Raw genomic sequence first — 22535 nt, 5'->3', positions numbered from 1 at the left:
TTGCCTTCCCACCAAGTCCCTCTCCAACATTGAGACTACTCTGCAATAATCGGAGGACAACACCTGCAATACACTGGAGTTTGGGAACATTTATGTTCAAGGTAAATATTTGAGGAACTTTGGCTCCGTAATGATGAGCTGGAGTCTGAGCTGCTAACGTTGCAAGTTATCAGGGAGGGAGAAAATGACCTGTGCTGAATTTCAGGATGCAATCACACCCTTTAGAGTAAATTTAGAATTGACATGTGAGGATGGGAGGAAGTGACTGAGCAACACAGGGATAGGAGTTCCTGCAGCAGCTTCACTCTCTGCAGGGAAGATATGAGTTTCTTCAAAGCTGGTGGACTAGTGTGAGGCTGATGGGGAAGGTGAGCAAGCTGGCTGTGGCACTGGTTTATGGAATCTATTCAAGTAGGGGAAGCAAGTCATGGAATGGTCACAGCATAAAACGGGGCCAATTGGCCCATCATGCTTGTGTTGGGTCTCTAAGGGCGGTATAGTGATTGGCAGAGAATGTTGCCATCTGCAATCAGGAGCTGGAGAACCACAGGATCAGTTAGCTACAGCATCATTTGAGGGTCATCTCCACTGGACTTGAGAAAGAGCAGGGAGATTCCCGTTGTCATTGTCCATGAGACAAGGTTCTGCTGTGAGAGCTTGAGCACTTGGGCATTAAATTACAAACCGTAATGTCTGGAGTAATACCTGGGACGGGAGCAGATTTGCTCAGGATTATTGGTATCAGGGAAATGAAGCTGTAGCTCAAACGCCATTGTGTGAGGGAGGGAGGGAGCTGGGTTTTGATTTGGGGAGCACTATTGTCAGTAATGGAAAGGGATGGACCATCTGAGAGAGTGCTCTAGTGAATTGGATAATGAGGGAGGTCGAAAAGGCTTTAAGGTGAACTAGGGTCCTGGGGGAATCCAGAGTGTTGGACTAAAGAGGAAAAAGGGGGAGCAATGCAAGAAATGGATTGGGGTAAGAATAACCAAATTGTATCAGGAGCATACAAGTGTAAATGGCACCGCCAAAGGCAGTCCCAACATTAACATGATCCACTTTCTCCTATTTAATGATGATTTTATTGTGGTTTGTTGATTGGGAGGGTTGTGCTTTTTATTTTGATGGTGGTAACGTATATTTTACAGCCTTAACTTTTGATGACAATGATTGAGACGAAGTGCTGGAACAACTCAGTGGGTCAGACAGCATCTGTGGAGAAACACCGGGCAATATTTCCTCAGCGGGAAGTACTGAGCCAAGCTCCCTTTAGCTTGAGGGGCAGAATGGCATCCTCCTGCTCCCTCTAGCGTGCTACAGGACGAAGAAACTGTGAGGTGGCAGGTGTCTAGTTTCACAACACGTTTCAACTCAGTAACCCTGTGTGTTTATCAGCAATTACACAGCACTGAACTCCTAATGAAGCTCGCTGTTAATAGGCTGTGCTTTAGGATTAATCTAGCGTAGAGAATGCATTCCTTCCAACTGATTGCACAAAGATATTTTGGAGTTTGCTGTAGAATCCAGGGGCTGATAATGATCCTTCAACCCCCGCATCCATGTAATGGGCAGTGAATGGGGAGAGGGCTGGTCTTCCAGGGAGAGTAGAGGGGGAAAGCCATGCAGTACGTTCAGTGTCTGCTGTGTAATAGTAGATTGTCTACTAGTGGAGCTGGAGATAGTAGAGTGTTTTACTAGTGCTGGAGAGAGTAGAGTGTCTACTAGTGGAGCTGGAGAGAGTAGAGTGTTTATTAGTGGAGCTGGAGATAGTAGAGTGTTTTACTAGTGGAGCTGGAGATAGTGTCTACTAGTGGAGCTGGAGGGAGTAGAGAGGATTGTGCCTGGATTGGAGGACTTAATGGGGGTTTTAGAGAATTTTTTTACACAGAATGGTTGATATCTGGAATGAGCTGCCAGAGGAGGTAGTGGAATCAGTACAATGCCTATATTTGAGGCATTCCCACAGTCACAAGAAGGCAAGATGAAAGGAGACACAAGACCGAAGAAGGGTCTTGATCTGAAACATCGTCTGTCCATTTCCCTCCACAGATGCTGCCTGACCCACTGAGTTCCTCCAGTACTTTGTGTACGAAAGAACTGCAGATACTGGTTTAAATTCAGGGCCTGAAGAAGGGTCTCGACCGGAAATGTCACCCATTCCTTCTTCAGAGATGCTGCCTGCCTTGCTGAGTTTCTCCAGCATTTTGTGTCCTCCAGTACTTTGTTTTTAAGTCAAAACATAAAATGATCTGGACCCAATAATGCAGCCAAATGAGATTGGTGCAGATTGATAAAGGGTTTGGCATGTGTGTGTGGGCTGAAGCCCCCCCCCCCCCCCACGCTGTACACTGCCTGCTCCTGACAGCCCATACTGCCACTCAGTTCTGTAGCGACCAAGGGAGGATATACAAGTGCCCAGTGGATGCTGAGGATGATGCAGAACTTGGCAAAAGCCAATTGTAAATAGTGTACAACGTAAATACAAAGACAAACTGCTCTCACTCAATTGGTATGTTACTGTTAATTAGCAGCTCCTGCAAGCAGGGTGCTGACGTGTACAGGAAAACACAACACCGGGCATAGGGTGTTGATATCAGGGCATTAAATGGGGAACGTGGAGAGACAGCAACTTCTGCTGGTTGTCTGTGGCATCCCCACTTTGACAGTGGAGCTCACTGGGACCGTGTGGGGGGAACAATAGCCATCGTCTGACCTGCAGCTGCTCGGAGAAGTGTGACAACATCATACTCGGAGCCTGATTTAGAAGATGCACTGCTCCAGTATTAATGCCTCTCTGTGCTAATTATACAGAGTGAGTGTGCCCTGGAGCAGCTGAACTACTGCGGAGCAGTAATTATATGGAGTGTGAGTGTGCCCTGCAGCTGCTGAACTACTGCGGAGCAGATTCTGATTGCAAAGATGCAGAGCATCACACACACATTGCTCATCACGTTCCTGACCGGGTACAAGACACAAGAACTTGTATCGGGTTAAATTTACATTTGGGTGTACGGTGTCTGGTCAGATTATGACCAGTAGTGGTCAGATTATGACCAGCCAATACTTTGCTCGAGTATTCTTGCATTTTAGTTTAGTTTACTATTGTCATGTGTACTGAGGTACAGTGAAAAACTTTTGTTTGAGTGCTGTCTAGTTAAAGAAAGACTACACATGATTACAATCAAGCTGTCCAGAGTCCACAGATAAAGGTACAATATGTAGTGCAAGAAAAAACATTGAGGTCAGGTAAAGTCCGATTAGAGATAGTTCAAAGGTCTCCAATGAGGCAGATGGAAGGTCAAGACTGCTCTCTAGCTGGCGAGAGGATGGTTCAGTTACGTGATAACAGCTGGGAAGAAACTGGCCCTGAATCTGGATGTATGTTTTTTCAAACTTCCATATCTCTTGCCTGATGGAAGTGAGAGTGACCAGGGGCAGGTGGTTATTACTGGTTATTTTGCTGCTGGCCTTGCCGAGGCAGCATGAGGTATAAATAGAGTCAATGGAAGGGAGGCTGGTTTGTGTGATGATCTGGGCTGCGTCCACAATTCTCTGCAATTTCATGCACTTTTGGATGGAGCTGTTCCCAAACTAAGCTGTGATGCATCACAATTAAATGCTTTCTATGGTGCATCTGCAGAAATTGGTGAGGGTTGTTGGGGACATGCTGAACTTCCTAACGAAATTGAGGCATTGGTGTGCTTTCTTAGCCATTGCTTCGATGTGGCTGGTCCAGGAGAAATTGCCGATGATATTTATTCCTCGGAGCTTGAAGCTTTCAACCATCTCTACTTCGGCACCATCAGTGCGTGCTGTGGTGTGTGTACCTCTTTGCATCCTGAAGTCATTCACAATCTCCTGTATCTCACTGACATTGAGGGAGAGGTTGTCAACTTGGCACCAGGTTATGAGGTTCTTAATCTCCTTCCTGTATGCCGTATCATCACTATCCGGTCCACTAGGGTGGTGCTGTCTCATCACTATCCAGTATCCGGTCCACTAGGGTGGTGCTGTCTCATCACTATCCAGTATCCGGTCCACTAGGGTGGTGCTGTCTCATCACTATAAGGTATTCGGTCCACTTGGGTGGTGCTGTGTGAACTTGTAGGCTGAGCTCACTGGAATTCAGAAGGATGAGAGGGGATTTTATAGAAACATATAAAATTCTTAAGGCATTCGACAAAAAGCTTTTTCACCCAGAGAGTTGTGAATCTGTGGAATTCTCTGCCACAGAGGGCAGTGGAGACCGATTCACTGGATGTTTTCAAGAGAGAGTTAGACATAGTTCTTAGGGCCAACGGAATCAAGGGATATGGGGAGAAGGCAAGAACGGGGTACTGATTCTGGATGATCAGCCATGATCATATTGAATGGCGGTGCTGGCTCGAAGGGCCAAATGGCCTACTCATGCACCTATTTTCTGTTTGTATGAGTTAGATTGGTATTGGCATTTACAAAACAACAAAAATTGTCATGGAATATCTTTTTAAAAAGAGTATTTCAACTATTTATTCAGCATTAGTTCACCTGTCGCTAGATGTGTGGGCCTTTAGACCCTAGCCACAGGCAATCAGCCACACAGGCCGCGCCAAACATCAGTGTGGTCTTCACTGTCGGAGGCCCTGCGTCCCAAGCCTCTCGCCCCTCAATGCAACAGTATTCCTGCGACACCTCAGTGGATTCCTCCGTGGCTGAAGGTTGCAAGAGCATATTGCAGGGGTGCAGCTCTGCACTGGCACCTTGCTGTACCCCCCCTAATGCACTGAACCTCATTGAGCATGGTCCCCACAGGCATCCTGAGCTGACAAATCGTGCAATGAAAATGCTGCAGGTACTTTATGCCAGGGTCTGTGGTACCAGGCTACAGTACTAGTGCACAGTACTAGGACACAGTACCGGGGCACAGTGCCGGGGCACAGTGCCGGGGCCTTGGCACCACGCCCCCCCCCCCCCCCCCCCCCACCACCCTGACAGTGGACAGTAGTGGCCACAGGTGCTTCAGGTACAGGGTAGATAACCAGGGCCTTGCACTATGCTACTGTCCCCCACCCCCCCTGACAGTAGTGGCCACAGGTCCCTCAGCTACAGGCCTGCAATACCAGGGCCTTGGCACTCTGCCCACAGTCAGTAGTGGCCACGTGCCTCTGGTACCAGGGCCATGGGCACCATGCCCTCTACCGGTACTGGCTACGGGTGTCAGAGCCTCCAGTACCGGTGCCTCAGTGCAGCACCAGGGCCATGGGAGCAGCGCTGTTTGTCGACGCTGTGCGGCCTGGTTCTGTGCTGTTCTGGGCGTTGATGATCATTATCTCCCAGGTTATCTCCTGTTTTATAACTAAACTTTGGCCAGTCATCCCCAACACAAGGTTTACAAGGTATCAAGGAGAGATAAAGCAGCATATTGTAAACCCTCATGTCAGAAAGCAATACTGCATCTTCTGCTAAAACAAAAATAGACAGCTTTCCCGGAGGTGCCAGAGCAACTCCACCCACACACATGTGCGCACACACACACGACACCCACACACATGTGCGCACATACACGACACCCACACACATGTGCGCACATACACAAGCCACCCACACATGCACACACACACACGCCATGCGCACACAGACCCTACGCCCTTGCCTGCACAGTCCGTACCTCAATGTTCTCCAGAGTCGGCTCGGACACATGAGCTGAATCCCCTCCGTGCCATAGCAAATGTGGACATGTGAAAGACTGCTATCAGGGGCAGCTGTTCCAGCGGTTGAAGGTGTGCCTCACACAAAGGAAGATGCTTGTGTTATTGGAGGTGGACCATCCTGGCCCCATGGATGGGTGTGCTCTGCAACCTTGGGGCCACTGCGGGAAAATCCAAACTCAAAGTGGAAGTCGGCTACGGTCCGGGTAAACTGTAGTCACAGACGGGGATGGGTGCAGTTTCCTGGGTGCCCTCTCGATTGGCATCCTAAACATTTGCTCCCCCTGCCACCATTAGCACACTGGCTTGCAGAACCCCCAGCTCTGCTGACGAGGTGTAGCTGATGCATGGACCGGCACTGGCAATTGTGTCTCTGATACCGAGTGACACAGCTGACCATCGCATGTCTCTCCAGTGGGTGGTATCGTAGAAATTGCAGCAGTTTCTTGATCAGCTGGGCAGGTGGGCTGACGATTGGTTGATGGAGTTTAATGCAGATAAAGGTGAGGTGTTGCATTTTGAGATCACAGTTCGGCAGGGCATTCAATGTTTATCGAAACGTCTCCCCCACCTTCTCTCCACATAGACAATAGACAATAGGTGCAGGAGGAGGCCATTCGGCCCTTCGAGACAGCACCGCCATTCAATGTGATCATGGCTGATCATTCTCAATCAGTACCCCGTTCATACCTTCTCCCCATACCCCCTGACTCAGCTATCCTTAAGAGCTCTATCCAGCTCTCTCTTGAATGCATTCAGAGAATTGGCCTCCACTGCCTTCTGAGGCAGAGAATTCCACAGATTCACAACTCTGACTGAAAAAGATTTTCCTCATCTCAGTTCTAAATGGCCTACCCCTTATTCTTAAACTGTGGCCCCTTGTTCTGGACTCCCCCAACATTGGGAACATGTTCCCTGCCTCTGATGTGTCCAATCCCTTAATAATCTTATACGTTTGGATAAGATCTCCTCTCATCCTTCTAAATTCCAGTGTATGCAAGCCTAGTCGCTCCAGTCTTTCAACATATGACAGTCCCGCCATTCCGGGAATTAACCTAGTAATCCTTTGCTGCACGCCCTCAATAGCAAGAATATCCTTCCTCAAATTTGGAGACCAAAACTGCACACAGTACTCCAGGTGCAGTCTCACTAGGGCCCTGTACAACTGCAGAAGGACCTCTTTGCTCCTGTACTCAACTCCTCTTGTTATGAAGGCCAACATTCCATTGGCTTTCTTCACTGCCTGCTGTACCTGCATGCTTCCTTTCAGTGACTGATGCACTACGACACCCAGATCTCGTTGTACCCTTTTCCTAACTTGACACCATTCAGATAATACTCTGCCTTCCTATTCTAACCACCAAAGTGAATAACCTCACACTTGTCCACATTAAACAGATGCTGCCTGTCCCGCTGAGTTACTCCAGCACACTGTGAAACATCACCCATTCCTTCTCTCCAGAGATGCTGCCTGTCCCGCTGAGTTACACCAACATTTAGTGTCTTATCTTCAGTGTAAACCACCATCTGCAGTTCCTCCTGCACGGAACTCATTGTTGCCGGGTTGAAGTCCCAGAACCCCCTCCTGTGCGAATGCTTTCATCAGCGGTTCAAGGCAGGAGCCGTGATTGGGGATGGGTGATAAATGTTGGCCTTGACACAAGATGTTGAAAAATGTATAAAGATCCTTTAAAAAGGCTGTTATGGATTAAGCAAAGCAATGCAGTTGAGATTAAAGTTACTGCAGGTGTTGATAAATCCAAGCTGACAGTGATTGAGAAATAGGGGGTGTTAAGGATGATTGAAGTCCAAGCTTTATCAAAGTGTATTCTGTTGCCTGTTGCTTTGAGATGCAGTCATTATGCAGCCAGAGGTTCCCAATGTCACTCTGCACTCTTCTGCCACTGCTGCTACTCCCATGCCGTCTCTGGGGTGAGTTGTTGCTCATTTTAACTCGTCTTTCCTTTTGCTGGGAGGGTCCAGAGCGCAATCTTTAAGTTGCTCTGTGCTCGACAAAGACTTGAACAGTGTGCGTATGCTGTTATTTGTACTACACCAATTACAGACCCACATAATGGAGGTGTTTAAAGGTGGCAAGGGGTTAAACAGATTCTCTTTTCCAGCTCAAAGGTGTGGGATGATGTGGAATAAGTGTCAGTACTTGGGGCAGAGGACGGGTCAGAGCGGAGGCTCATTGTCAATAGTCAATAGTCGTTTATTTGTCACATACACATAAATGTGTAGTGAAATGAAACATTACCCGCAGTTGAAACACTAAGACCAATAAGAATAATCAATAAAAATGCAATAACACATACAATCATAAACTAACACCAAACAAAAGAAACATCCATCACAGTGTCTCCTCCAGTCACCTCCTCACTGTGAGGGAAGGCCAGAATGTATTTTTCTCTTCCCTGCCGTCTTCTCCCATGGTCAGGCTGTTGGAGTTGCCACGTCGGGGCTCCCGACATTGAAGCCCCCGCCGGGTGGCGAAAGGTCCGCAGCCTGATTCAGGCCGCGCCGGTCAGTGAAAGGTCCGCGGTGGGCCGACCCAAGCCCCGCGATTCGGTGCGGGCGAAGACGTTGTCGCTGCCGCTGCCGGAGCTCCCAATGTCGGCCCCCACCCAGGGGCCTGCGGGCTTCCAACATCCACGCGGCCCACGCCGGAGCCTCTGGAGACGAGTCGCAGCCGCTCCCGCAGCATCCGAAGGCGGCCAGCGCCGCAGGTGGTAAGTCCGGGCCACGGGCTCTGCGAACCAGAGCCCAGGTGGTCCCAGGTGCATGGCCGGTGGTAGGCCGCAGCGGGAACGGAGACACGACACAGAAACAAAGGTCGCGTCTCCGTTCGGGAGAGAATTTTTACAGTTCCCGTTCCCTCCCACCCCCACCCACATAACCTACAAACACTACATCATATTAAAACTACAATTCATACAAAAACAACAAAAAACACAGATGGACTGCAGGCAAGCCGCAGCTGCGACGGCAGCGCTGGCTCCTTAGGGGTAGATCGCATCAACAATGCTGGACAAAGCCAGGACAAGCGTTTGGGTAAATGCGATGAGAAGGGTTTGCTTGTCTTCGAGGCGAATGGCAATCTCTCTGGAATTCTCTCTAACCCTAACCCCAGCCATGTTTAGTTTAGTTTCGTTTATTATCATTACGTGTACCGAGGTACAGCGAAAAGCGTTTGTTTCTGTGCGATCCAGTCAGAGACAAGACTGTACATGATTCCACTGAGGCTGTACACAGAGGTACACAGAGGTACACAGCATACACAGTGGGCTGAGCAAGTGAAGCTTGGCTAGTTCAGTGTACCACGCACAATGGGGTCAACAAACCCAGCTCATCACAGGGGGAACTATTGGCAGCTTTCTTCAATCTCCAGATTGACTGGCCTGAAGTTCTTGGTAAAGATCATCTACACTTTCCAGAGAACGGGGTGGTGTGGTGGTGCAGCGGGTAGAGCTGCTGCCTCACAGCACCGGAGACCCGGGTTTGATCCTGACTATGGGTGCTGTCTGTATGGAGTTTGTACTTTCTCCCCATGACCGCGTGGGTCACAGAAACATAGACATAGAAAATAGGCGCAGGAGGAGGCCATTTGACCCTTCGAGCCAGCACCGCCATTCATTGTGATCATGGCTGATCATCCACAATCAATACCCCGTGCCTGCCTTCTCCCCATATCCCTTGATTCCACTAGCCCCTAGAGCTCTATCTAACTCTCTCTTAAATCCATCCAGTGATTTGGCTTCCACTGCCCTCTGTGGCAGAGAATTCCACAAATTCACAACTCTCTGGGTGAAAAAGTTCCTTCTCACCTCAGTTTTAAATGGCCTCCCCTTTATTCTAAGACTGTGGTCCCTGGTTCTGGACTCGCCCAACATTGGGAACATTTTTCCTGCATCTAGCTTGTCCAGTCCTTTTATAATTGTATATGTTTCTATAAGATCCCCTCTCACCCGGGTCTTTTCCGGGTTCTCCAATTTCCTCCCACACTCCAAAGACGGGCGGGACTTCTGTAAATTGTCCCTAATGTGTAATATAGTGTTGGGGTACGGGGTGATCGCTGGTCGGCGCACACTCGATGGGCCGAAGGGCCTGTTTCTGCGCTGTATCTCTAACTAAACTAGGTGAGCGGTGAGGAGACGGTGAGGAATGTCGATAGGGAGTGGCAGGGAGATAAGGGTGAATGGACACGAGCAGTAAATTAGTTATCAGGACAATAGATTAGCATGCATTATCTTCCAATCTAAAAAGGTCACAAACAAAGCAATGGGTTAGGGTCCTTTTATAGATCCTTTTATTGGGGCTGATCTTACACTCAAGGTAGTTTGATGGGTCAGCCCAGAGCATTGGTTTAAGCCCTTCCCCATTAAAGGTCACCCCACCATTCTGGTGCCAGACCTGTTCATCCAGTGCCGGCCCCGGCCTAATGCACTGGGAAGCGTGTGTGCACTGGGGAGCGTGTGTGCACTGGGGAGCGTGTGTGCACTGGGGAGCGTGTGCACACTGGGGTGAGTGTGCACTGGGGTGAGTGTGCACTGGGGTGAGTGCACTGGGGTAAGTGTGTACACTGGCAAGTGTGTGTACACTGGAGAGTGTGTGTACACTGGAGAGTGTACACTGGGGAATGTACGCACTGGGAGAGTGTGTACACATTGGGGGTACTGACACCACACTTATTGTGGGCTGAAGCTGTCTGTTTTCTTGCAGCAATCGCCTGCAATTTTGAATCGGATTTGTGTGAATGGGAAATAAATGGAACGCTGAGTCCCACATGGATGGTGGGCAGCAGGAATGACCCCAACGCAACAGACCAGGGCCCGATGTACGATCACACCATTAACGAGAGAGGTAACGGCACCCCAGTGGTAAACACACTCCCACCGACAGCAAATACACCTGCACCTTCCACAGGTGAAACCCCCAACATGGCTTCCTGTTAAATATCATCAGCAGAGCCATGTGGCCAGTGCCGGGGATGATCATAGTGTGACACAGCTCCACGTTCAATTACAGAAAGACAACGTAATGGCTTAATGTACAACGGTACAGGGTAGGTGTGTGCACTGGGGTGAGTGTGCACTGGGGTGAGTGTGCACTGGGGTGAGTGTGCACTGGGGTGAGTGTGCACGGGGGTGAGTGTGCACGGGGGTGAGTGTGCACTGGGGTGAGTGTGCACTGGGGCGAGTGTGTGCACTGGGGTGAGAGTGTGCACTGGGGTGAGTGCACGGGTGAGTGGGTGCACTGGGGTGAGTGTGCACTGGGATGAGTGTGTACACTGGGATGAGTGTGCACTGGGGTGAGTGTGTACACTGGTTGTACACTGGGGATTGGTCAGAGTGGATACAAAATTAGAACAAGTTGTGGGAAGCACTGGCCTCTGTCACCAGGGACAGCTCTGCACTGTGGGATCGAGCTTTACTCCAGTGACTGTGCCTCTGGGACTTTGGCTCAACATGCCTGGTGCTGGTGGCCCAGAGGGTAAAACAAAACAAGTCTGCCTGGGACAAAGAAGAACTGAAGAACTGTTGAACTTAAGGATAAACCCAGACACCTTTACCTTCCCCCATGAATAAAGAAGCCTGTTCTTCAGCGGAAAGTTATTGGATTCTGGATCACAATAGTTAACCTTGTAAATAACTACGTGACTAACCTTGCTTCTATGCCATGAAACATCATATAAAAATACTGCATGTTTTGAATCTGGAGAGCAGTCTCTTGCCGGGCAAGTTATTTACAGTCGAATCGTCACTGGCGTCTCGTGTGAATTCTGACAAAATGTCAGGGGAAAGCTTGAATATTGAACGTGATCTTTCAACAAACCTGTCACCATCACCCCGTCTCCATTACCAACTATTACGCTACCGCTCAGCCCCCACCCAGACATGACCCCACCGCCCTGTGACCACACCGCCCTGTGACCCCGTGACCCCACGGCCCCATGAACTTTGGCCCCATGACCCCATGGCTCCGTGACCCCATGGCCCCATGGCTCCGTGACCCCATGGCCCTATGAACCGTGACCCCATGACCCTGTGACCCCATGGCCCTGTGAACCATGACCACATGACCCTGTGACCCCATGGCCCTGTGAACCATGACCCCCATGGCCCTGTGAACCGTGGCCCCCTGACCCCGTGGCCGGCACTCACTCTGCATCTTCCTTTCCTCACCGCAGGTCACTACCTGGTCGTGGGCCTGGCGTCAGGGAGCAGCGTTCAGGTCACTGCCCGTCTCACCTCCTGGCTACAGACAGCCTCCGCCTGTCACCAATGCCTGGCCTTCTGGTACCACATGTATGGCCCCAAGGTCGGTAAGTCAGCAGTGAACCCACAAAACATGCCCACACCTCGAAATAAGCTGGTGTCCACTCACACTGACCCACTCACACTGACCCCCCCCACTGACCCACTCACACTGACCCCCCCACTGACCCACTCACACTGACCTCCCCCCCCACTGACCCACTCACTCTGACCCACTCACACTGACCCCCCCACTGACCCACTCACTCTGACCCACTCACACTGACCCACTCACACTGACCCCCCCACTGACCCACTCACTCTGACCCACTCACACTGACCCCCCCACTGACCCCCCTCACACTGACCCACTCACACTGACCCACTCACACTGACCCACTCACACTGACCCCCCCACTGACCCACTCACTCTGACCCACTCACACTGACCCCCCCACTGACCCCCCTCACACTGACCCACTCACACTGACCCACTCACACTGACCCACTCACACTGACCCACACACACACTGACCCACACACACACTGACCCACACACACACTGACCCTCACACACACTGACCCTCACTGGGGCCGGGCTGCTCGGTGCCATCCCCTTGGGTCCCCCTGGATAGAGTGGGTGTGGAGAGGATGTGTCCACTAGTGGCAGAGTCTCGGACCAGAGGTCACAGCCTCAGAATAATAGGACGTTCTTCTCGGAAGGAGATGAGGAGGAATTTCTTTAGTCAGAGGGTGGTGAATCTGTGAGATTCTTTGCCACAGACGGCTGTGGATACAAGTCAGTGGGTATTTTTAAGGCTGAGATAGATAGATTCTTGATTAGTGCGGGTGTCAGGGGTTATGGGGAGAAGGCAGGAGAATGGGGTTGGGAGGGAGAGATAGATCAGCCATGATTGAATGGTGGAGTAGACTTGATGGGCCGAATGGCCTAATTCTATTCTTATCACTTACGACCCTGTTGTTATGACCCTGTGCCAGGACTGGGGTGCAGTGACAGAGTGGTCAGTGTGGGTCAGTGTGGGTGGAGTGGTCAGTGTGGACAGAGTGGTCAGTGTGGACAGAGTGGTCAGTGTCGGTCAGAGTGGTCAGTATGGACAGAGTGGTCAGTGTGGACAGAGTGGCCAGTGTGGACAGAGTGGTCAGTGTGGACAGAGTGGTCAGTGTCGGTCAGTGTGGACAGAGTGGTCAGTGTGGACAGAGTGGTCAATGTCGGTCAGTGTGGACAGAGTGGTCAGTGTCGGTCAGTGTGGACAGAGTGGTCAGTGTGGACAGAGTGGTCAGTGTGGACAGAGTGGTCAGTGTGGACAGAGTGGTCAGTGTGGACAGAGTGGTCAGTGTCGGTCAGTGTGGACAGAGTGGTCAGTGTGGACAGAGTGGTCAGTGTCGGTCAGTGTGGACAGAGTGGTCAGTGTCGGTCAGTGTGGACAGAGTGGTCAGTGTGGACAGAGTGGTCAGTGTCGGTCAGTGTGGACAGAGTGGTCAGTGTCGGTCAGGGTTGACCAGGAGCTGGGTGTGGGGCGTGTGGGCAGTTTGTGGCCGTCTGAGAGGGCGGGGGTCAGACGCACCTACACCCCCTCAGCCACGCCCCGTCACTGGCCGCACCCTTGGGCAACACTCCCCCCTGCCCCCGATCGGTGTCAATGGGGGGAGTATCTGTGTGACCGTGACCGTGACCCCACAGGTGACCTGAAGCTGAAGGTGCAGCAGCGTGGCCAGGGGGAGGCGCTGCTGTGGAGCCGAGCGGCCTCGCAGGGCAATGAATGGAGACGTGGCTACCTGACCATTGCCCCCCAACTCCGGCACTTCCAGGTAACGCCCCCCACCCTGACCCCCACCCTGACCATTGCCCCCCAACTCCGGCACTTCCAGGTAACGTCCCCCACCCTGACCCCAACCCTGACCCCCACCCTGACCCCAACCCTGACCCCCACCCTGACCATTGCCCCCCAACTCCGGCACTTCCAGGTAACGTCCCCCACAGTGACCCCAACCCTGACCCCCCACCCTGACCATTGCCCCCCAACTCCGGCACTTCCAGGTAACGCCCCCCACCCTGACCCCCACCCTGACCATTGCCCCCCAACTCTGGCACTTCCAGGTAACGTCCCCCACCCTGACCCCAACCCTGACCCCCCACCCTGACCATCGCCCCCCCAACTCCGGCACTTCCAGGTAACGTCCCCCACACTGACCCCAACCCTGACCCCCCACCCTGACCATTGCCCCCCAACCCCGGCACTTCCAGGTAACGTCCCCCACACTGACCCCAACCCTGACCCAGACCCTGACACCGACCCTGACCCCCGATCCCCGACCCCCAACCCTGACCCCCAACCTGGACGTTCGCCCCCCCCCCCCAACTCCGACACTTCCAAGTAACGTACCCCACCCCGACCCCAGCCTGAACCCCTGGGTTATGCACTGCACTATGGGGAGGGGCAGCACTGTGGGGGAGGGGCAGCACTGTGGGTGTGGGGGGGCACTGTGGGGGGGGTGATAGTTGACCACTCTCAGTGGGGCCAGACTCAGTGGTCAGTCCAGACATGGCCATTTTGTGTTGGTTGCAGCTGATATTTGAAGGGAGCAGGAGAGACGGTGCGGGGGACATTGCCATCGATGACGTCAGTGTGGTGGGGGGAGGTTGCGAGCCGCAGCAGTTCTGCAGCTTTGAAGCCGACGCTTGTTCGTTCACATCGACGGGAGCCCAGACCTGGCAGCGGGAGAGCGGGGCCTCAGAGACAAGAACCACCAACCGGCCGCCCATCGACAGCACCCTGGAGACTGGGCAAGGTCGGAACCACCCACCCATCCCCACCGCCGCCCCCCGCACACACGCTGGGGCACTGCACCACTGGGACAGTGCACCCACTGGGACAGTGCACCCACTGGGACAGTGCACCCACTGGGACAGTGCACCCACTGGGACAGTGCACCCACTGGGACAGTGCACCCACTGGGACAGTGCACCCACTGGGACAGTGCACCCACTGGGACAGTGCACCCACTGGGACAGTGCACCACTGGGACAGTGCACACACTGATCTCACACACACAGAGACAGTGCACACAATAGATACGAACAAGGAACTGCAGGTGCTGGTTTACCAAAAAAAGACACAAAGTGCTGGGGCTTCGGAACATGAAACATCACCTATCCATGTTCTCCAGAGATGCTGCCTGACCCGCTGAGATGCTCCAGCACAGGGGTGGGGTAGGGGTGGGAGGGGGGTGTAGGGGCGGGGGGGGGTGGGGGGAGCTGTAGCCTCGTCAGGAACCTCTGTGCAAGACGGCCGGCGTCAGGCGGTGCCAGGTCCGTGTGGAGGGAGCAGCACCTCACGGGGGCAGTGTCGGGGGGGAGGGGAGGGGTGGCTCCCTGCTGCTCCCCGCTGCTCCCCCTCCCCATCCCACTCCATTTCCCCACTCCATGCACTTGGTGGGCCATGGGGGGGTTTGGAAGGGGGTCGGAGGAGGGGGTTATGGGGTGGCAGGGCAGGGTTCACCACCCCTGGTGGTCAGGGTCCCACAGGCCGGAAGACTGACCGGTGGTATTTGCTACAGGACACTACATGTTGGCCGACACCAGCCGCAGATCACTGCCCATTGGTCAGCGGCTTCAGCTGGTGTCAGAAACCCAGCGACCCCTGGACAACGCCTGCCTGCAGTTCACAGCCCACACCAGCGCTGACAGCCCAGGTAACCCCCCCCTCCCCTCCTCCCCCCCCTTCCCTCCCCTCCTCCACCCCTCCCCTCCCCTTCCACACCAGCGCTGACAGCCCAGGTAACCCCCCCTCCCCTCCCCTCCTCCCCTCCCACACCAGCGCCAACGGCCCAGGTAACCCCCCCCCCCTCCCCACACAAGAGATCAGTGTGCAAATAGTTGGCAGACAGGCAGCAAAGAGTAAGAATTAACGGGTCCTTTTCAGAATGGCAGGCAGTGACTAGTGGGGTGCCGCAAGGCTCCGTGCTGGGACCCCAGTTATTTCCAATATATATTAACGATTTAGATGAGGGAATTAAATGTAACATCTCCAAGCTTGCGGGTGACACAAAGCTGGGTGGCAGTGTGAGCTGTGAGGAGGATGCTATGAGGTTGCAGGGTGACTTGGACAGGCTGGGTGAGTGGGCGGATGCATGGCAGATGCAGTATCATGTGGATAAATGTGAGGTTATCCACTTTGGTGGCAAGAACAGGAAGGCAGATTATTATCTGAATGGTGTCAGATTAGGAAAAGGGGAGGTGCAACGAGACCTGGGTGTGCTTGTACATCAGTCACTGAAAGTAAGCATGCAGGTACAGCAGGCAGTGAAGAAAGCTAATGGCATGTTGGCCTTCATTGTGAGAGGATTTGAGTTTAGGAGCAAGGAGGTCCTACTGCAGTTGTACAGGGCCCTGTTGAGACCACACCTTTAGTATTGTGTTCAATTTTGGTCTCCTAATATGAGGAAGGACATTATTGCTATTGAGAGAGTGCAGCGTAGGTTCACCAGGTTAATTCCCAGGATGGCGGGACTGACAAATGATGAAAGAATGGGTCGAATGGGCTTGTAATCATTGGAATTTAGAAGGAATAGAAGAGATCTAATAAAAATAGATAGAAACATATAGAAACATATAAAATTCTTAAAGGATTGGACAGGCTAGATGCAGAAAACATGTTCCCGATGTTGGAGTCCAGAACCAGGGGTCACAGTTTAAGAATAAAGGGGAGGCCATTTAGGACTGAGATGAGGAAAAACTTTTTCATCCAGAGAGTTGTGAATCTGTGGAATTCTCTGTGGAGGCCAATTCACTGGATGTTTTCAAGAGAGAGCGAGATCCAGCTCTTAGGGCTAACGGAATCATGGGATATGGGGAGAAGGCAGGAATGGGGTACTGATTGTGGATGATCAGCCATGATCACAGTGAATGGCGGTACTGGCTCGAAGGGCCGAATGGCCGCTCCTGCACCTATTTTTCTGTTTCCCTGAACCCCCCACTCCCCTCGTACCCCCTCACCCTGCCTCTTCCCCCACCCCCACCACCACCTGCATGTCCGTGTCGCACCAACACCTACAGCCCAGGTAACAGCCTGACCCTCACCCATCTGTCCCCAGGTAATGCCCTGGTCACTCTGCACCCACCCAAGTAAGTGCAGGTTTAAGAAACTAACCCCCCCCCCCAGCCCTGACCCAGCGCTGACAAAGCTAGATCAGTTTGAAAAACCTCATGCACAGATCCCCGGGTACCGACCCCCCCCCCCCCCACCGGGTACAGACCCGCCCCCCCCCACCGGATACAGACCCCCTCCCCGGGTACCGACCCCCCCCCCCCACCGGGTACAGACCCCCCCCCCCACCGGGTACAGACCCCCCCCCCCCCCCCCACCGGGTACAGACCCCCCCCCCCACCGGGTACAGACCCCCCCACCGGGTACAGACCCCCCCCCACCGGATACAGACCCCCTCCCCGGGTACAGACCCCCCCCCCCACCGGGTACAGACCCCCCCCCGCAGGATCCGGCCCCCCCCCCCCCCCCCACCGGGTACAGCTCCCCTCCCCGGGTACAGACCTCCCCCCGCAGGGTACAGACCCCCCCCCACCGGGTACAGACCCCCTCCCCGGGTACAGACCCCCCCACCGGGTACAGACCCCCCCCACCGGGTACAGACACCCCCCCCCAGGTTACAGACCTCCCCCCCCCCCCCGGGTACAGACCCCACGGGTACACCCCCCCGGGTACAAACCCCTCCCCCCGGGTACAGACCCCTCCCCCGGTTAGACCCCTCCCCCCCGGTACAGACCCCCGCTGGGTACAGACCCCCCCCCCTCCCGGGTACAGACCCCCCCCCCCCGGGTACAGACCCCCCCCCCGGGTACAGACCCCCCCGCAGGGTCCGCCCCCCCCCCCCCACCGGGTACAGACCCCCTCCCCGGGTACAAACCCCTCCCCCCGGGTACAGACCCCTCCCCCCGGTTAGACTTCTCCCCCCCCGGTACAAACCCCCGCTGGGTACAGACCCCCCCCCCCGGGTACAGACCCCCCCCATGTACGGAATGTTCCGGCTCTTCCTCCCACAGGTTCGCTGGACGTCTACGTGGAGGACGACCAGCAGATGACGCGTCTGGTCTGGACCCTGGACACCGGCCCGCTCCAGACGTGGACCCTGGCCACAGTGGGGGATACACACGGCTTATGGTTGGAGGGTAACTGACCAGTACCGCCCACACCTCCCCTCCCCCCACACTGACCGTCCACACCTCCCCTCCCCCCCACACCACACTGACCGCCCACACCTCCCCCCCCCACACCACACTAACCGTCCACACCTCCCCTCCCCCATGCATCTGGCCAGAGTGGGGTACACACGGCTGGAAGGTAACTGACCGGCACCTCCACCGTTCCTCAGCACCGACCATGTCACTGGGGGCGGCGGTCGCTGGGTCACTGGCAATGATGACCAATACTCTGTCCCTGCAGCTGGTGTTTGAAGCGGCCGGAGGCGGAGCTTCCTCCTCGTACATCGCCATCGACGACCTGGCGTTGGAACCGTCGCAGTGTCCGCGGCTGGGTCAGTGACCCCTCACCCACCGACCCCTCACCCACCGACCCCTCACCCACCGACCCCTCACCCACCGACCCCTCACCCACCGACCCCTCACCCACCGACCCCTCACCCACCGACCCCTCACCCACCGACCCCTCACCCACCGACCCCTCACCCACCGACCCCTCACCCACCGACCCCTCACCCACCGACCCCTCACCCACCGACCCCTCACCCACCGACCCCTCACCCACCGACCCCTCACCCACCGACCCCTCACCCACCGACCCCTCACCCACCGACCCCTCACCCACCGACCCTTCACCCACCGACCCCCTGACGTCACCGACTGTGTCCACAAGCAGTGAATAATGTTCAGTGACGCAGGTGTGGGTGCCAGGTGGGTGGGGGGTGCTAGGTGAGAGGGTGGGGGTGGGTGCCAGGTGGGTGGTGCCTGTGGGAGACGCTGGTTAGTGACCCTCCCCAGATACCTGCGACTGGGTGGGTGGGTGCCAGGTGAGTGGATGGGGTGGGTGCCAGGTGGGTGGGTGCCAGGTGAGTGGGTGGGGGTGGGTGCCAGGTGGGGGGGTGCCAGGTGGGGCGGTGGGGGAGGATGGGTGGGGGAGACACCGGTCAGTGACACCCCCCTCCCTCTCTCCCCAGGCACCTGTGACTTTGAGTCCGGCCTGTGTGGCTGGAGGAACGTTCTGAACGGGATGGACACCGTGGACTGGACCTGGAGCAGCAGCTCGGTGCCCAGTCGCTACCAGACACCGGCCACTGACCACACCCTGGGCACCCCTGAAGGTGGGTGGGCACTGGTCAGCAGTCAAAGTCGGGCCAGCCTCAGCAACAAGACTGGCAATGGGCAGGTGGGGCTGACCTCTTGGTCTGGCCCACTGTGACCAGGTCAGAGGGGGGCAGTGGGAGATTTCCCCCTCCTGCCCCTCTTCCCCCCTCTCTGGGGGTGGAGGGGGGGGTGTGGGCATAAGGGGGGGGTGAGGGAAAGGTCTTGGGGGGTTGTGGGCATAAGGGGGGGTGAGGGAAAGGTCTTGGGGGGTTGTGGGCATAAGGGGGGGTAAGGGGGGTATTTGGGGAAGGTGAGGGTGCTGGGAGATGTCTAGGCCGGACCGTATGCCTGGCGTCCCGCTCCCCACGGGGTGACGCGCTGCACCCTGGGGTGCCGGCCCCTGTAGCACCCTGGGGTGCGGGTCCTGTAGCACCCTGGGGTGGCGGCCCCTGTAGCACCCTGGGTTGCGGGTCCGGTAGCACCCTTGGGGGTGCCGGCCACTGCAGCACCCTGGGGTGCAGGTCCTGTAGCACCCTGGGGTGGCAGCCCCTGGGGTGCCGGCCCCTGCAGCACCTGGGGTGCGGGTCCTGTAACACCCTGGGGTCGCGGCCCCTGTTGCACCCTGGGGTGCCGGTCCTGTAGCACCCTGGGGTGCGGGTCCTGTAGCACCCTGAGGTGGCGGCCCCTGCAGCACCTGGGGTGCGGGTCCTGTAACACCCTTGGGTGGCGGCCCTTGTTGCACCCTGGGGTGCCGGTCCTGTCACCTTCACCCTGACCTGTGGCAGCCAGGCCGGGCACCAGGACACAGCTCTCGTGTGGCCAGTGGCCGGAGGTGCAGTGACCAGTCCAGCGCACACCGTTTCCTCCGTCTGACTGAACTCCAACCTCTGACCGCTGCCGTGGGGTCAGTCGTAGGACGCGGGGTCAAAGGGCACAGGGGTTACTGTGAGTGAAGGACCTCCTCTCTCTACAGGTCACTCTGTGTTTGTGGACATGGCAGCGGTCAGCACTCGGGACACTGCGCGGCTCCTCAGTGAACACCTGCCGCCCACCAAGGGCTCCTGCCTCACCTTCCACTACCGGACCCTCATATCCCAGCACCTCGGTGAGACCCTCAACCCCTTACCCTCACCCCCCACAGCCCCTCACCCCCCTCCCTCCCCTCCACCCCCCACCCTCACCCCCCTCCACCCTCACCCCCCACCCCTCATAGCCCCTCACCCCCCACTCTCATCCCCTCCACCCTCCTTCACCCCCCACCCTCTCCCCCTCCCTCCCTCCACCCTCCCCCTCCCCCCACCCTCCCCCTCCCCCTCCCCCCATCCTCGCCAACACTCACTCCTGACCTCAGTGAATGGGTGGCAGGTCACGCTTGTTCCCGTTTATTCCCATTTTCAGTCAGAGAGTTGTGAATCTGTGGATTTCCCTGCCTCAGAAGGCAGTGGAGGCCAATTCTCTGAATGCATTTAAGAGAGAGCTAGATAGAGCTCTTAAGGATAGCGGAGTCAGGGGGTATGGGGAGAAGGCAGGAACGGGGTACTGATTGTGAATGATCAGCCATGATCACATTGAATGGTGGTGCTGGCTCGAAGGGCCGAATGACCTACTCCTGCACCTATTGTCTATTGTTCACCTGCCTGATGTTTGGGACCTGTTAGATTTGGACAAATAGTTTGCAGTGTAATCCCTGCTCGGACTCTCACTGGTCATCCGGCCCAACATTGGTTGTCATGACCATCTCCTTTGACCTGTCAGAGTTCCCATCGGCAGAGGCACCCACACCTCAAGTGGTCAGTTTAATCCCTCCGGCCCTGACCAGCCTCTGTTGGGCTAAATCCGACCCCCCACTCTGACCCCAAACCTGTCCCCAACCCCACCCTGTGCGGATAGTGCGGTATGTGTGCCCCGTGTGTACAGTCCCGTGTGCCGTGCGTGTAGTCCCGTGTGTACAGTCCCATATCCCGTGTGTACAGTCCTGTGTGTACAGTCCCATGTGTACAGTCCCGTGTGTACAGTCCCGTGTGCCGTGCGTGTAGTCCCGTGTGTACAGTCCCGTGTGCCGTGCGTGTAGTCCCGTGTGTACAGTCCCGTGTGTAGAGTCCCATGTGTACAGTCCCTTGTGTACAGTCCCGTGTGTACAGTCCCGTGTGCCGTGCGTGTAGTCCCGTGTGTACAGTCCCGTGTGTACAGTGCCGTGTGCCGTGCGTGTAGTCCCGTGTGTACAGTCCCGTGTGTACAGTCTCATGTCCCGTGTGGACAGTCCCGTGTGTACAGTGCCATGCGTGTAGTCCCGTGTGTACAGTCCCGTGTGTACAGTGCTGTGAGTGTAGTCCCGTGTGTACAGTCCCATATCCCGTGTGTACAGTCCCGTGTGTACAGTGCCGTGTGCTTTGCTGGCAGTGCACGGGCCACTGAAGGTTTTCCGGTTTGGAGCGGACCAGGAGTCGACCCTGTGGGAAGCCAAGGACGGAGCGAGCGAGAGTTGGCGGGAAGTGAACATAACTGTGGAGAGCGCAGAGTCCTTCCAGGTCAGCACTGGGTGAAGCGTCTCACCCCTCAGCCACCCCCCACCCCACCCCACACACCCATCTGTCCCCACCCCCACCTCACCCACTCATCTGTTCCCGAGGCGGAGGGGAGAGGACCGGGTGCTGGGTGCGGTTGGGGAGGGAGGGGTGGAGCAGTGGAGCTGGGTGGGGGGTGGAGATGGGTGGCTGGGTGGGGGGAGACTGGGTGGGGGGAGACTGGGTCGGGGGAGGTGGGTGGGGGAAGGTGGGTGGGGGGAGACTGGGTGAGTGGGGGAGGGGAGGTGGGTGGGGGAAGGCTGGGTGGGGGAAGGTGGGTGGGGGGAGACTGGGTGAGTGGGGGAGGGGAGGTGGGTGACGCTGATGGGATGTGTCCCATCTCAGGTTGGGTTTCTGGTGATTAAATCGAATGACAAGGAGACCGGGTACATCGCCATTGACGACGTGGATTACCGGCCTGGCGTCAACTGTTTCGGCGTGAGCACGGACCAGGCTGTCGGGGGTACGTAGAGCTTCATCCCATTCCCCCTCCGGTCGACCTCACGTCCAGCGAAGGGAGACACAAAATGCTCAAGGACAGGACAGGAGAGATGCTGCCCGGCCCGCTGAGTTACTCCAGCATTTTGTGTCTCTCAATTTAAACCAGCATCTGCAGTTCCTTCCTGCACACTCAGGTCCAGCTAGTTGGGCCGGATCCTGACCCTCCCCAGACCGACACTGACCGGATACT

The 22535-nt window shown here is 55.6% G+C and overlaps 1 protein-coding gene across 1 annotated transcript in view; it reads left to right on the top strand.

Moving 5' to 3' along the window:
• Positions 1 to 359: 359 nt before the first annotated feature.
• The window catches only part of LOC144608452 (uncharacterized), a 33618-nt gene continuing 11442 nt past the window's right edge, over positions 360 to 22535 (top strand). Inside the window, exons 1-15 of the mRNA XM_078426224.1 lie at positions 360 to 368; positions 2812 to 2865; positions 5065 to 5375; positions 5799 to 5893; positions 8646 to 8741; positions 10410 to 10550; positions 11878 to 12012; positions 13647 to 13774; positions 14533 to 14755; positions 15524 to 15658; positions 18024 to 18149; positions 19154 to 19297; positions 20254 to 20385; positions 21681 to 21808; positions 22190 to 22307. Of these exons, the coding sequence (XP_078282350.1) occupies positions 360 to 368; positions 2812 to 2865; positions 5065 to 5375; positions 5799 to 5893; positions 8646 to 8741; positions 10410 to 10550; positions 11878 to 12012; positions 13647 to 13774; positions 14533 to 14755; positions 15524 to 15658; positions 18024 to 18149; positions 19154 to 19297; positions 20254 to 20385; positions 21681 to 21808; positions 22190 to 22307 (1975 nt within the window). The remainder of the gene's footprint in view (positions 369 to 2811; positions 2866 to 5064; positions 5376 to 5798; positions 5894 to 8645; positions 8742 to 10409; positions 10551 to 11877; positions 12013 to 13646; positions 13775 to 14532; positions 14756 to 15523; positions 15659 to 18023; positions 18150 to 19153; positions 19298 to 20253; positions 20386 to 21680; positions 21809 to 22189; positions 22308 to 22535) is intronic.

The sequence above is a fragment of the Rhinoraja longicauda genome, chromosome 31 (genome assembly GCF_053455715.1).
Source record: "Rhinoraja longicauda isolate Sanriku21f chromosome 31, sRhiLon1.1, whole genome shotgun sequence".
Classification (NCBI taxonomy): domain Eukaryota; kingdom Metazoa; phylum Chordata; class Chondrichthyes; order Rajiformes; family Arhynchobatidae; genus Rhinoraja; species Rhinoraja longicauda.
The sequence above is the reverse complement of the archived record's forward strand: the minus strand, read 5'-3'. Positions and strand labels throughout refer to the sequence as shown.